Consider the following 13,407-nt stretch of genomic DNA (forward strand, 5'->3'; position numbering starts at 1 on the left):
GTTTTGGATGTGTGGCTTGCAGTTGCCTTCCCCACCCTTCTCTGCTGTCATCATCCTTAAAGATTTCAAGGTCCACACTAGTGATTCTCCACAGGTCACCTCCACAGCACATTCTCTCCATACCACGCTCCTCCCCTTCTTCTGCCTCAGTTTCCTTCTTTGTACAATGAAGGGATGAAGTGGATTGCCTCTGAATGTCTTTCTGGCCCCTCATCTCCTTATGTCTCAGTTTCCTTCTATGTCAAATGAGGGGGTTGGAGGGAGTAGACTGCCTCGGAAATTCTTTCTAAAGGTCCAAGATCTCTCTCTCACAAACATAATCACAGAATCTCAGCACTGAGAAGACCCCAGAGGCATCGAGCCCATCCCCACAGTCCCCTCCCAGATGCACCCCACAGCCTCTCTTCAACTCTCACAGCTTACACCTCCATCATCCTTCAGAACTGGTCTTCCTCCAGATTCCTAATGGCAGCATTGAAGCAAAGTAAATAAGATTCCCTTGGAAGTCAGAGGATTTGCATTCAAAGCCCCTTAGATTGGAAGCTCCCTGAGGGCCAGGAACTGTCTTTGGCTCTTTTTTTTATATCCTCCAAGTTTAGCACAATATTGGTTGACTGATTAATTGATTGAACCCCCCCCCCCCCCATTGACATTTCCTATCTGGATGACTCAGATAAGTCCACCAACACAGAAGTGGCTTTCCTGGATAACTCAGTCATTTTTTGGACAGGTCTCAGAATCTGCCCCCTCCAAACTCAAATTAAACTGCAAACCCCTCCAGAGCAGGGCCTGGGTTAAATTCAGCTATCATAGAACCCTTGATCAAGACTAGATGGGGTCTCAGGGACTGAGGTTCATCCCTTCATCATTCAGAGGTGTCATCTATGGGGCAAGGTAAGTAATCTATTCAAGGTCATAATAGGCAATGAAAGCCATATCTGACCCCAGAACCTTTGACCTCACATACAGGGTCCTTTCCCCTCTCTCTTTCCCCAATATCCAAGCTAGAGGGTTTAAAATACATTTAATAAATCCTTGGAATATTTAATTAAATTGCAACAAGTTGAGTAATTCCCTCTTCTTACCCTTCCTGTTCCCCTCCTCTAGACTTGTTTCTTACCTTTTTCTTCCTAAAACACATCCCCAGAAGCCAACCTCAGGAACCTTATGATGATGGCTGATCCAGGGGGATGGGAAATTGGGGGCCAGAACAATGATCTCCCTGGGTCTTGACATCAGGTGGAAAGAGGATTGGGATCTCTTAGCTTGGTTCTAACTGGCCCTCTGGGACTCAGTTTCTTCCTCTGTAAAACAAGGATGCCAATATTTCTACTTCCCAGTGCATGTCTTTGGTATAAGAAAAATGATTTAGGAACTACCAGAGAAATGTGAGGGAGCTCCCTCCCCAAGCTCCAGTCCCTAACATAATGTCTGCACATAGTAGGCATTTTCTAATGCTCATTGACTGACGATAGATTTGATTCTGATTGATACTGATTGATGCTGATTTCTATCTATCCATGTTATTCCCTGGCTACACTGTGAGCTCTTTGAGGGGAAGAGTTATTTCATTCTAGTCCTTGTTTCTATAGTGCATAGTAAGCATTTAAAATGTTTGGGGGCAGTTAGGTGGCGCAGTGGATAGAGCACCCCCTGGAGTCAGGAGGACATGAGTTCAAATCCAGTCTCAGTTAATAATAACCTAGCTGTGTGGCCTTGGGCAAGTCACTTAGCCCCATTGCCTTGCAAAAAACCTAAAATGTTTATTGGTAGACTGCTAGGTTACATATTCCTCTATAGGAAGCCTTCCTTACTCTTCTTAATTCTAGCATTCTCTCTCTTTTAATTGTTTTCTATTTATCCTGTATCTGACTTGCTTTGTACATCTCTGTTTGTAGGTTGTCTCCCCACTAGACTGTAAGCTCTTTGAGGGCAGGGACTGTCTTTTGCCTCTTTTTGTATCCTCCAAAGCTTAACACCCTGGAACACAGTAGATGTTTAATAAGTGCTGATTAAATGACTAGGTATCCATGTTGTCTCCCTAGGCTAGATTATAAGCTCCTTGAGGGCAGGGCCTGTTTCACTTCTTTTCCCCAGAATATAGTATGTACACTCAATGAAGAGTAATTAGCCTTGGGGGTAGCTAGGTGGTGCAGTGGATAGAGCACCGGCCCTGGAGTCAGGAGGACCTGAGTTCAAATCCGTTTTCAGACACATAATAATGACCTAGCTGTGTGGCCTTGGGCAAGCCACTTAACCCTGTTGCCTTGCAAAAAAAAAAAAAAGAGTAATTAGCCTTTACAGAACACTGTGGGGTTCCCACCCCACTTCTGCCTCCCTCTCCATCACTCCACTGCCTCTGTGGCCTTCCCAAGCCTCCTCCTTGGCCATGTCTGCCACCAGGCTCCTTCTAGCCATGCCTCACTTTCTCCATGATTTGGAGAATCAACACTTCCCAATTTCATTATCTCATTTGACCCTCACAACAATCCCATGAGGTCTATGTGAGTATTACCCCCATTTTGCAGATGAGGAAGCTGAAACCCAGGATGGTTCCAGGATGGTCACACAGCTCTTAAGTATCTGAGGCTGGATATGAACTTCCATCCTCCTAATTCCAAGTCCTCTGTTCTACCCACCAGGAAGCCCAGCTGCCCAAGCCCTCATTGCATAAGGAATGGTTGACTTGTAACTTCTCCAGCAGCTGTTTCCGTAGCAAAAAAAAAAAAAAAAAAAAAGTCCCAGGAACTACAGACCCTTACTCTTATCACTTGTGACTCCTCTTCCCAGAAAATGGGGAATCACCAAATTACCCACCCATTTGATTGTTGGGGGGCTCCAATGTGGAAGCATTCTGTAAACTTCTCTAAGGGTGAGGTATGCCAGTATCTGTTCTTATTTGCACCTCTTGCCAAAGAGCATGGCATTTGCACCCCATGCCAGGGAAAAAGTAAAAGTATTGGAGCCCAGAGACTTGACCTGGCACCTGGGCTCCCCATCCTAGGGGTTGACTCTCCAGGGCTCCAATATGAAAGCATTCTGCAAACTTCTCTAAGGGTGAGGTATGCCAGTGTCTGTTCCTATTTGCACCCCATGCCAAGGAAAGACTAAGTCTTGGAGGCTATAGGCTGGACCTGGCACTTGGGGTCCCCATGCTAGGGGGTGACTTTCCAGCCCCAAAGAAGAGCCAAGCAAAGGTAACTTAAGTGAAACCATCCAAGGTAGGATTCAAACCCAGCACCTCTCTCTTCAAACCCAGACTCCTGCCCTCTCACATTTGGGAGCAAGAATAAGGGCCCCCCCTTCTCAATTTCCCTACCCATAAAGTGGAGGCAATGATCCTTTCACCATATGGCTGTCAGAACATGGGAAGCATGTTCTTTGTAAACAAACACCGGCCCTCCCATTGTCCCCAAACCCCTCATACAATCACTATTTTTCATTTTGTTCAGAGTGATAGATATGAGGCAGCACTTCTGAATTCTCTGAATTTTCATTTCTCTTCTGTTTAGTGATTTGGAGCATTTTCCCATCTGGCTATTAATCACTTGGACTTGATACCTTTTGATGATTGATCTGTTGGATGGTTCATCTCTGACTAGGGAAATGCTGATCATGGTTGGTGACTGTTATAGGTTCACAATTAGAAAAGAAACAAATTAAATAAAAATATACTTTGAAGTGCTACTAAAATGAGGTTAACACAATCCCTCTAACCCTTCTGAGACGGGTCCTAAATATACCTTATACCCCAAATCAAGCACCTGGGAGAGCTATGTGCAGCCAGCCTTGTGGGAGATGAGCCTCACTGAGCTTCACTCTTGGTGACTCAGTTTTCTTACCTGTAAAATGACATCTATGACGTCTGCACCCCTCACCCAGCTAGGTCCCCAGGACCCACATTATTATCGGGGTCCTTTGACATCAATGAATTCCCTATTTCTTCCTCCCATTTTATAGACAAGAAAACTGAGGCCTGGGGAGGATCAGGATGAGGATCACACAGCTAAGATGTATTGGAACTGAAATCAAGTGAGATAAAATAATATTCTTGGGGTGTAAGGGAAGGATGACTGGTGTTAGCGGTGCTTCTTCCTAACCAACAGACTCATAGCATTTAGTGCTGGAACCACATTTGAAGCCTCCTCAGCTTAGGAGACAAACCAGAGCATCTGACCTCTGCTAGGGGATCTGGGGCAGGTTGTTTGGCTCACCTGGCCTCAGTTTCCTCATCTGGAAAATCATATGGTTTGACTAGGCTATAGCTAAGGTCCCTATTAGTTTGGAATCCTATGATTCCACTGTCATCATCTTCATGGTGAGATGGAGAGTTGTCTGCCATGATTAGCTAAGGTTTCACCAGGGAAGGAGTCTTTTTTTTTATCCCCTACTCAAAGGGATCATCTGTAGAGGCATCCCTGGATTGGGACCTAGGTAAGTCAAAAAAGCCCCCATAGCGGTATGTTCATGACAACCTGACTTACCAAAGTAAGTATGCATGTTACCAAGCAAATGAAGGAGGCTGCCTCACAGGCACATTGTCAACAGTGTAGGAAAAGGAAATCTTTATTTTATATTTTTTTTATACTTTGACACAAGGAAAATAAAATGTATATTTTTATATAGACTGCAGTCTGAGTAGGAAGCAGCATTCTGGAACCGATGCCCCCTGTAAACATGGCATGATAGAGATGGGGATGGCGGACAGCAATATTCAGAGACAGGCTTCCAGAGAGCGGTGAACACACCGCCTTGGCAAACGGGAACTTGCAATATCGTTCGGGAGGATTCCAACTTAGAAACAACTGTGGCGAGTCTTTTTTTGTTGTTTTAAAATGTGTGTGTGTGTGTGTGTGTGTGTGTGTGTGTGTGTGTGTGTGTGTGTGTGTGTGTGTTTAAACATTCTGTAGGGGAAAACTTGTTCCTCAAGGGCCTGGGAGTCAGGGGCCAGGACAGCTCAGGGGAAATGACTCAGAAGTCCCTTGTGGGCCCGACCTCACTCGAGAATGACCCTCTGGAAAGCAGGCATCACCCTCCTTTTTAATTCCCCTTTTAGGGAGCTGGGGAGATGCTCTTTATATACATCTGGCTTCTCTATAAAGGCATCCAGTCCCCCTGTGGCCCCAGCCTCTGGGTTTGCCCCAGCCACAGTGGCAGGTGCTATTCTTCCCTAGGAACCATTAAGAGGACCATGCTGAAGTCCAGAGCAGGACCACTGGAAGAAGCAAGCCAAGGACCAGGCTGGGCTGAGCAGGTGCAAGGAGACCACCACTACCGCTACTGCTGCCGCTGCTGCTGCCACTGCCGCTACTGCTACCTGTGGGACCCAGGCGGCATTGTGCCTTGGTCCGGTTCTTTCGGGAGCAGCCAGGCCTCCGGCGAGGGGGTGCCACTGAAGACTCCCCAGGTTCCAGTAGGTCAGGTTGGAAGTTGGTTAGAGGGACCTCCACGTTGCTGGGGAAAGTCCCAAAGGGCGAGTCATTTATGTGCTTCTGGGTAGCATTTTTGGCAGGGTCAGACTCTACCATCTTGGGTTTGGACATGTTTTCCTTGTCTTTGCGGCCATTGCCAGTGGAAGGTCCCCCGTGACCATTGGCTTCGTACATGAAAGACTTGTCAACCTCTGGCTGGCAGCATTTCAGAGGGCCTTCCTGGGCCCCAGAAGGCAGGGGTTCCACAGTAGGTCCTTTGCCATGTCTGATCTTCGTCCCTGACCGGATCTGGTTGACTGGGTCAACACAGCCCTCCAGGTCTGCGCTATGGAGCCGTTTAAGGTCTCTCCCAGCCAGGCGCAGAGGCAGATGGCACTCGAGGTCCGAGGAAGACCCCTTAAACTGCTTGAACCAGGCCCACAGGGACTTGGCTCGGCAGTCACAGATCCATGGGTTCCCATTCAGGCGCAGATACTGCAGGGATGCCAGGGGGCTCATTGTCTCCCCCGAGAGCACCGTTAGGTTATTATTGAATAAGTATAAGGTCATGACCTTCCCCAAGTCATGGAAAGCCCTGGGGTGCACCCTGGAGACCTGGTTCTGGTGTACAAGGAGTCGATCCAGGTTGACCAAGCCCCTGAAGACGTTCTCCGACAGGTTCCGGATCCCATTGCCATGCAGGAATAGGTAAGTGAGGTTGGCAAGGTCCAAGAAAGTGTCATCCTGGAGGGTCTGGAGGTTGTTGTCCTGGAGATAGAGGTACTGCAGGGAGAAGAGACCTCGGAAGAGGCCGGGGGACAGTTCCAGGAGGCCACATCGGTCCAGGTGAAGGGTGTGCAGACGTCGGAGGCCCCTGAAGGTGGCCGGGTCAATGATGCGCAGGTTCACATTGTCACTGACATCCAGCTCCTCCAACTTGTCGAGGCCGGCGAAGGCGGTGGCCTCGATGAAGCTGATGGCATTGGAGTGGATCCAGAGGATGGTCATATTACGGCAAGAACGGAAGCTGGCGGCCCCGACCCGGCTGATGCGGTTGTTGTGAAGGAAGATGCGCTGGCTCTGGACTGGGATGGCGGTGGGGATGGCGGTCAGTCCCTGCTGCTGGCAGCTGGTGGTGATCTTGGGCTCGCTGTAACACACGCAGGCCCCGGGACACGGATCTGCTCGGGACTGGATGTTCAAGCAGAGGACCCAGATCAGCAGTTTGCTTCCTGGAGGAAAAGAGACAAAAAGAGGAGGGGGTCAGCCCTGATTCTGGGAGAGCACCTGCTCACCACTAATTGATGAAGCCAGTATCCTTCTGAACTGAAACCAGGGCTGCAGGCTGAGGCTGTTCTGGCTTCTCTGCCTCCCCTCAAGATTGGTGGGGACATATTCCTGACTGGGAATCTGGCACATCAGCAAATGACCAGGGGCAGCCACCTGGGTCAGCAGATAGTGGGGGGTGGGGTAGAGACACAAAGCCCAGAAATGGGCCAGGTGCCACCTCCTCACCAAAGTAAAACACACACTGGACGCAGTCTCTGACCTAGATATCTTCCCCACCAGCAGAGCCTTAACTAGGACAGGCAACTAGGGCTTTGAACCAGGGTGCCAAAATGTAATGGGCATTAACAGCAGCCATGTCCCAAGGGGGCTCCTTTCTAGATAATACCTGTGTTCTATTCTTCACCTTCCCATCCTTGAAAATGAAATCGTGACGTGACCAAGTACTTCCTTCCCCCATCAGCTCTATCTCAGGAGAGCTCACCCCTCTCTCCCTTGCCTCTCACTTCTGCCGCAGGACACACACACACACACACACACACACACACACACACACACACACACACTACACACTTTCATAGTCTAGACCCTAGACCCCTACCCCCAAGATTACCACCTCTCAATAACTTCAAAAAACTAGGTGGGATTAGCAGGACTAGGTGGCACACTGGATAGAAGACCAGATTTGGAATCAGGAAGACTAGAGTTCAAATTCTACCTTAAATGCTTAATTTGCGTGACCCTGGGAGGGCACTTCATCTCTCCCTCAGTTTCCTCATCTGTTAAATAGGGATAATAATATCACTTAACTTCCAGAGGGTTGTTATGAGGAAAAAATGACATATTTGAAAATTACCTTGCAAACCTTAAATCACTATCAATCAATCGATCCATCCATCCATCTGTCTATCTATATTTACACACATATACGTGCTATTTGCTGCTGATGTTATTATTCTTAGTTCTCCAGAAGTCTTCTCAGAACCTGGTCACCTCTCCCATAGTCATGGGTCTGCCCTGTCCTTGCCACTGACTGGGAAACTCAGTCCCTGTTGGAACTGGGAGGGTGAGCAGGGATTTTGTAAGCCACCAAGACTGGACAAGGTAGATCACTGGGGAGCACCCTCTGGTGTTGGGACCTCCTGTGCTGGAGGGGTTAATCTAGAATAATAGACACAGTCTTTCCTCAAGCTGGTGCTTGGAACCCATTGAATTCAGTAGCAGCTGGCAGACCTGGCAACTGTCATCATGATCTGTGGAAGCCAGTACCACATCTCTGTCACAATGGCCCAAGGGGGAAGGCGCACACCACTCTGTTGGCACAGAATTCAGGGTCAGAAGTCCAAAGATGTGGGCTCCTCTCTCTCTCTCTGTTCCCTAGGACAAGGCAGAACTTCTCTAGAACTCAGTTTCTTTATCCATCAAATGAGAGGCTAACTTCCCTTCCAAGGCAATGGAGAGACACACCTTAAAGTGCACAAAAAATGGGAGTTTTTATCATGATCAAAATTCAAAATTCTCCACCCCAGAGATGGCACCATGTCTAGGGGCCAGGATTGTGGATTTCAGGCTAGAAGAGACCCTAGACTTATCCCAAGCCTCTGACTTTACAGGGAAGGAAACAAGCCCAGAAGATTTGTGGGAAGATCAGCACCCAAGTTGTCCTGACTCGAGGTTCAGCCAATGGTCAATGAAGGGACAAAGAGGAGCCAAACCCTGGAGGAAAGGACCAGAAGAAAGTCTACTCTGGATGTTCATCTGTCCTACAAAGGTAGTCATGGCTGCATATTCTTCACTATAGATGCCCACAGGCCAGGACTTGTCCAATCACCCAGTTGGGAGACAAGACTGAGGATTCTGGAGATCACAGCTAATTGAGGAAGACCCCAACTGAGATTCATGCTTGCCCCGCTCTAGACATGTTCTAGCAATCAGACCCCTGAGCTCAGGGCTAGATTCTACATTATGGGCCACTCAGCCTGGCTCATGTTGGAATCAGCCATCCCTGCTACAAATGACATTTCCACCAAGTGAAGTTTCCACATTCACTTGAATAACTCTAGTGATGGAACTCATCACCTTTCCAAAAAGCTATCCCTGGAAAATCTAAAGCTGCCTCTTCTTAGTGCCCACTGCTCCCCCACACTTCCTCCTTCCATCCTTGGAGGCCAAGCAGACCACGGCACTACCGCAAAGACCCAAGAACAGAAGAGCCCTTTGAAATTGTCTGACCCGAGAGGTCCAACCATGTTCTGTGGACTCCTGAGTATCACAGCAAGATTACAAGGAGCCTGTGATAACAATGTCCATCTATAAATAAACGGACTTTCTTTAGGCTCAATCAATAATCTCTCTCTCATGACCTGTTTTCCTGTTTTCAAATGTAAATAGGTGCCATTTGGATGAATAGAATACAAATTCATTTAAAAGCCTTCCTGAATTAACAAAGTATTTTCAAGTCTTCTCTCTGTCAATCATCTTCCTAAGGCACAACAAATCTGAGCACATCACTCCCCTGCTCAAGAGCCTCCAGGGACTCCCCATTGCCTATTAGTTTAGCAAGAGATCTGTTCCTAAGAAGGGAGATTTAGATTATGAGTAACAGGAAAACATGGGGCTTTTTAGTCAGTGGACCAGGGTTCAAATTCCACATCTGCCAACTTAGTATAAATAGTTGTATTTGTATTCATTATGAGGGAGATGACCCCTCTAAGGCTGCTTCCTCCGTGATATGGCAATAATAATCCTGGCATTTCTGCAGGCATGTCTGTGTAAATTGGAGGAGCCCACTCCCTTTCTCTGGGTCTCACTTTCTTCCTCTGTAAAATGATAGTAGGCTAGCTGGTCTCCAAGAACCCCTTCCCCTTGACTTTCCTTTCCTCCTCTTCTCCCTCTCTCCCTTCTCCCCTCCTTCCTTTCCCCCCTCCTTGTCTTTCCCCTTATACCTTTCCTTTCACTTCCCCTCAAACTTCCTTTCCTTCCTGATCTCTCCCCTTTCCCCCACTAGCTCTCTCTGCTTCCTCCCTATAATCATGCTTCCCTCACCTATCTCACAGAACCACCGTGGGGGAAAGGTAAGAAGTTTGGAGCATCCTGGAATCCAACTGCGGCTCACACTCCAGGACCTGGACTTGGCCAGAAAGAAGACTGGAGAAAAAGAGTGGGAGGAGGGAGCCCATTGGGCAAGGGAAGTAGAAGCAGAGGTCCCTCTCATGAACAGTAAGATAGGACCCTCTGGGATACTGCTGCCCATGGACTCTGATGGGCAAAGATTGGGGTTCTTCAGTCAGGGGGCCCTCTCCCTAGGGAGCCTCTGTTCTTGGGGTTTCCCAAAATATCATTTCTCATGCCTTTACCCAGAAGGAAAGATGCAAAGTGGGTGCTGAGGGTTGCAAGTCTTTGGAACTTCCAGGTTCAGGAAATGAGCCTTTGCTCTGGAGTCTGGATACTAAGCTTATTTCTCCACCGATTCATCCATCCATCCATCCATGCATCCATCCATGCATCCCTTCACCCAGTTATTCACTTATTAATTCATACATTCAGTGATTTATCTATCCAACCATTACCCAGTCATTTCCTCAGTTCTTCATCCATTTATTTCCTCATTCAGAAGCCATTCCTTAAATGCCTATTTTGACCAAAATGACAGACACAAAGAGACAGAACCCAACTTCACAAAACTTGCATTCTACCTTTTCTCCAAGGCCTAGCTCCTGACCCCCAGACCTTCCTTGGAGGAATTCTTCCCAAATCCATAGACCCTTCAGTAGCTCACTTGGCCACCCACCTTTCACAGCTCTGTTCTAATGCAGAATATCCAAATTCTCCCTTTTAATACCACCTAGAAAGGAGTGGTGCAGTGGGTAGATCAGGCCTGGAACCCAGATAACCTGAATTCACATACAACCTTAGACACTTCCTAGCCAGGTGACCCTAGGCAACTCACGTTACCCTGTCTACCTCAGTTTCCTCATTTGTAAAAGGAGTTGGAGAAGGAAATGACAAACTAAAAGAACCCCCAAAATAGGCTCATGCAAAGTTGGGCACAATTGAAACAACCCAACAACACCAACAACAAAAGGGGAAGAAGAGGGACTCTGGCCATCCAAGGACTGAGGATGATATCCTGGGGAAAATGGCTCTGAAGGGTTTCCCCAGGCTTCCCAGGAAAGGCGTTTCTCCCTGTTGTACCTATACAGTCAATGCCAGAGAAAACCAAGGACAAGCTCCGACGCCCCTGGCCCCCAGTCTCCCAATGTTTGGGCTCCTGATAAAGTTGTCCAACCCCAAAGAGCCAACTCAGACAGTAGTGAGGGGCCCAACTGGGCCATAGGACCAGGGATCCCAGGTCTGCCACTTCCTGTCTCTGTGACCTGGGACCAGATGTGGAACTTCTCTGGGTCATGGTTTCTTTGTAACACAATAATATTGATATTCATAATCTTATATATTAATATAATATCTAACAATAGCATTTTAAAGTTTACAAAATGGTTAACAAATATTTCATTTTGATCCTCACAACTCTGGGAGAGAAGTACATTTTACTTTTTCTCCACTACTCCCATTGGACCACTGAGGAAACTGAGGCAGACAGAAGTTAAGTGATTTTCCTAGAGTTGTACAGCTAATAGTGCCTGATGCAGAATTTGAACTCAGATCCTCCTGATTCTAATTCCAGCACCCTACATCCACTGTGTCTGCCTGCTTCCTCTAAGGAAATCTGTGCCATATCATGGATACCGGATGACTGTGTGACCTGGCCAAAGCCCTGGCCCTCTCTGGGCCACGGTGTGAAATGAAGAGCTCAGACTAGAGGACCTTCCTAAGTCTCTCCTCATGAGGATGCCCATGAGGCCCCTTGTGAAGCCCCCTTGTCTTGGAGTAGCAGAGAATCGACACACAAATCTCAGAGGAGATGGAGGCTCCCGGGCCATTAGAAGGAGGACTGGGCTTCAGGCTAAAGATAAAGCAGTCCTCCCTGAGAGGCATCACGACTGACTCGGTTTCCTGAGAACGGCTCCCTGGGTCCACCCCCTTGCAGGACCAGAGGATCCAGAAAAGGCAGACTCGAGAACAGAGCTGGTGTGTGCCAGGAGGGGCCTTAGAGCTAAGGACTAGAGAGAGAGGGCCTGAAACTAGGGAGATCTGGACTGGACATTGGAAGCTGGAGGCCAGACAGAGCTAGACAGGTCCAGGTGCCCCCACCGGCCCCCTCCTCACAGAGCCACACATGTGTGTGCTGACCCTGTGTCGTCGGGCACACACAAGTGCCCCTGTGGATGAGAACACGTGAGCACAGACATAGGCACCCTCACACATGAATGCATATGCCACGCTCCCTTGTGTCATGTTACATGGGTGCATGGGGGTGAGTACAGGCACACACATGCACGCCATGATCACATGTAGGCTGTTCCTACCTGCAGCCGGGCCCCACGCACATGCACTCACACAGTCATGCCCTCACATGGACACATACACACTCACGCACAGACCCACAGAGACACACGTGCAGAGAGACACACTCACACACATGCACACACTCATGCACATGCTCACACACGCACACAGACACACCACACACATGCACATACACATACAGACACACATACACACACACTCTCTCCCTACCCTGGCCCCCTCAGCAGCCACCCCCCTCCTCTGCACCCCTGCCAGGAGGCAGCCTGGGCACCAATAATGCCGGAGGAGCCACCCCTCCTACGCAGCAGCTGCCTCTCAGAGGAAGCCGCTCTACAGCTCTCCCTCTCCCCATCTTCCCCCTCCCTGTCCCCCCCACTTCCCTCAGTTTCTCCCTCCAGACAATGGGCCGCTCACTCTCCCTGGAAGGCTTCCCAGGATGTGGGAGGCTAAGGGCCAGTCTACATCAGCAGAGACCCTGGAGGTGAAATGGGGCACCTCAGAGAAGAAGGGGACTCCCCCAGATGGCAGAGCTAGTACCCACCACCCCCCTCGCTGCCCGGCAGACCCACATCCTAGAGCTGGGCGGCCCCCCACCCAGCCTCCTGAAACCGGGAGAGTGAAAGTGACTTGTCCAAGGCCACACAGGCTGGATGGGCCAAGCTGAGATTCAAACCCAGCCCCTGTGACTCCGAATCCAAGATTCGTCAGTCTGGGTCGCTCTAAAATGGAGCTGTTTGTCTTGGGTTCAAACCAGGATCTCCTTTATCCCTTTGCTCTGGAGTGGATGAGGGAGGCAGGATGGATCTTGCTTTCGTTTGAATTTAAACTGTCCTTTTTGGCTGGCCAGGTCAGATGGAGCTGGGATCTCATGTGTGTCTCCTTTCTCAAAGGAATCTGTGGCCCAGAGAGGGGGAGGAGATCTCCCAAGGTCACGCCACGTTCTAGGGCTCCTGGCCCACCCTCTCCCTGCATCTCTTTACTATCTTAGAGGATTTGCCAGTAGGCTTCAGAGGTGGCATCTTCCCAGATCCCCTTCTCATGTCAGACCCTGAACCCAAGCCACCCATCTCCAGGCAGGCCAAGATCGTGGCATGACCAGCCCAAACAAGAGACTGGCAAGGACAGCCAACCATCCAGGCTTGGGAAAGAGGGATCAGCCCATTATTCTGCTTGGCCCTGGAAGGAATAGATGACTGTCCCCTTTGGGGGGCTGGTGATCTCCCCTCCCCTGGAGATCTTCAAGCAGAAAGTGGTGACCCTTGTAGGGGCTGCTGGAGGAGGC

The 13,407-nt window shown here is 49.0% G+C and overlaps 1 protein-coding gene across 1 annotated transcript; it reads right to left on the reverse strand.

Moving 5' to 3' along the window:
- Positions 1 to 5,180: 5,180 nt before the first annotated feature.
- On the reverse strand, positions 5,181 to 12,101 carry RTN4R (reticulon 4 receptor). Its single transcript, XM_074202287.1, has 3 exons — positions 11,949 to 12,101; positions 6,707 to 6,854; positions 5,181 to 6,643 (listed from the first exon to the last, which is right to left on the reverse strand). The coding sequence occupies exons 1-3, from the start codon at positions 12,099 to 12,101 to the stop codon at positions 5,181 to 5,183; spliced, it is 1,764 nt and encodes a 587-aa protein (XP_074058388.1).
- Between the last annotated feature and the right edge of the window lie 1,306 nt (positions 12,102 to 13,407).

This window comes from Macrotis lagotis, chromosome X, assembly GCF_037893015.1.
Source record: "Macrotis lagotis isolate mMagLag1 chromosome X, bilby.v1.9.chrom.fasta, whole genome shotgun sequence".
Taxonomy (NCBI): Eukaryota; Metazoa; Chordata; class Mammalia; order Peramelemorphia; family Peramelidae; genus Macrotis; species Macrotis lagotis.

Bases quoted from the DNA above. Each gene is read 5' to 3' on its own strand.
- RTN4R (XM_074202287.1), bottom strand. From the start codon at position 12,101: ATGGCGTGCATGTGTGTGCCTGTACTCACCCCCATGCACCCATGTAAC. The intron at 6,855-11,948 runs GTCAGCACACAC...CTGCTGACCCAG, and splicing joins TGTGTGCCCGACGACACAGG to GTGGCTGCCCCTGGTCATTT. The intron at 6,644-6,706 runs GTGAGCAGGTGC...CTTTTCCTCCAG, and splicing joins ACTGGCTTCATCAATTAGTG to GAAGCAAACTGCTGATCTGG.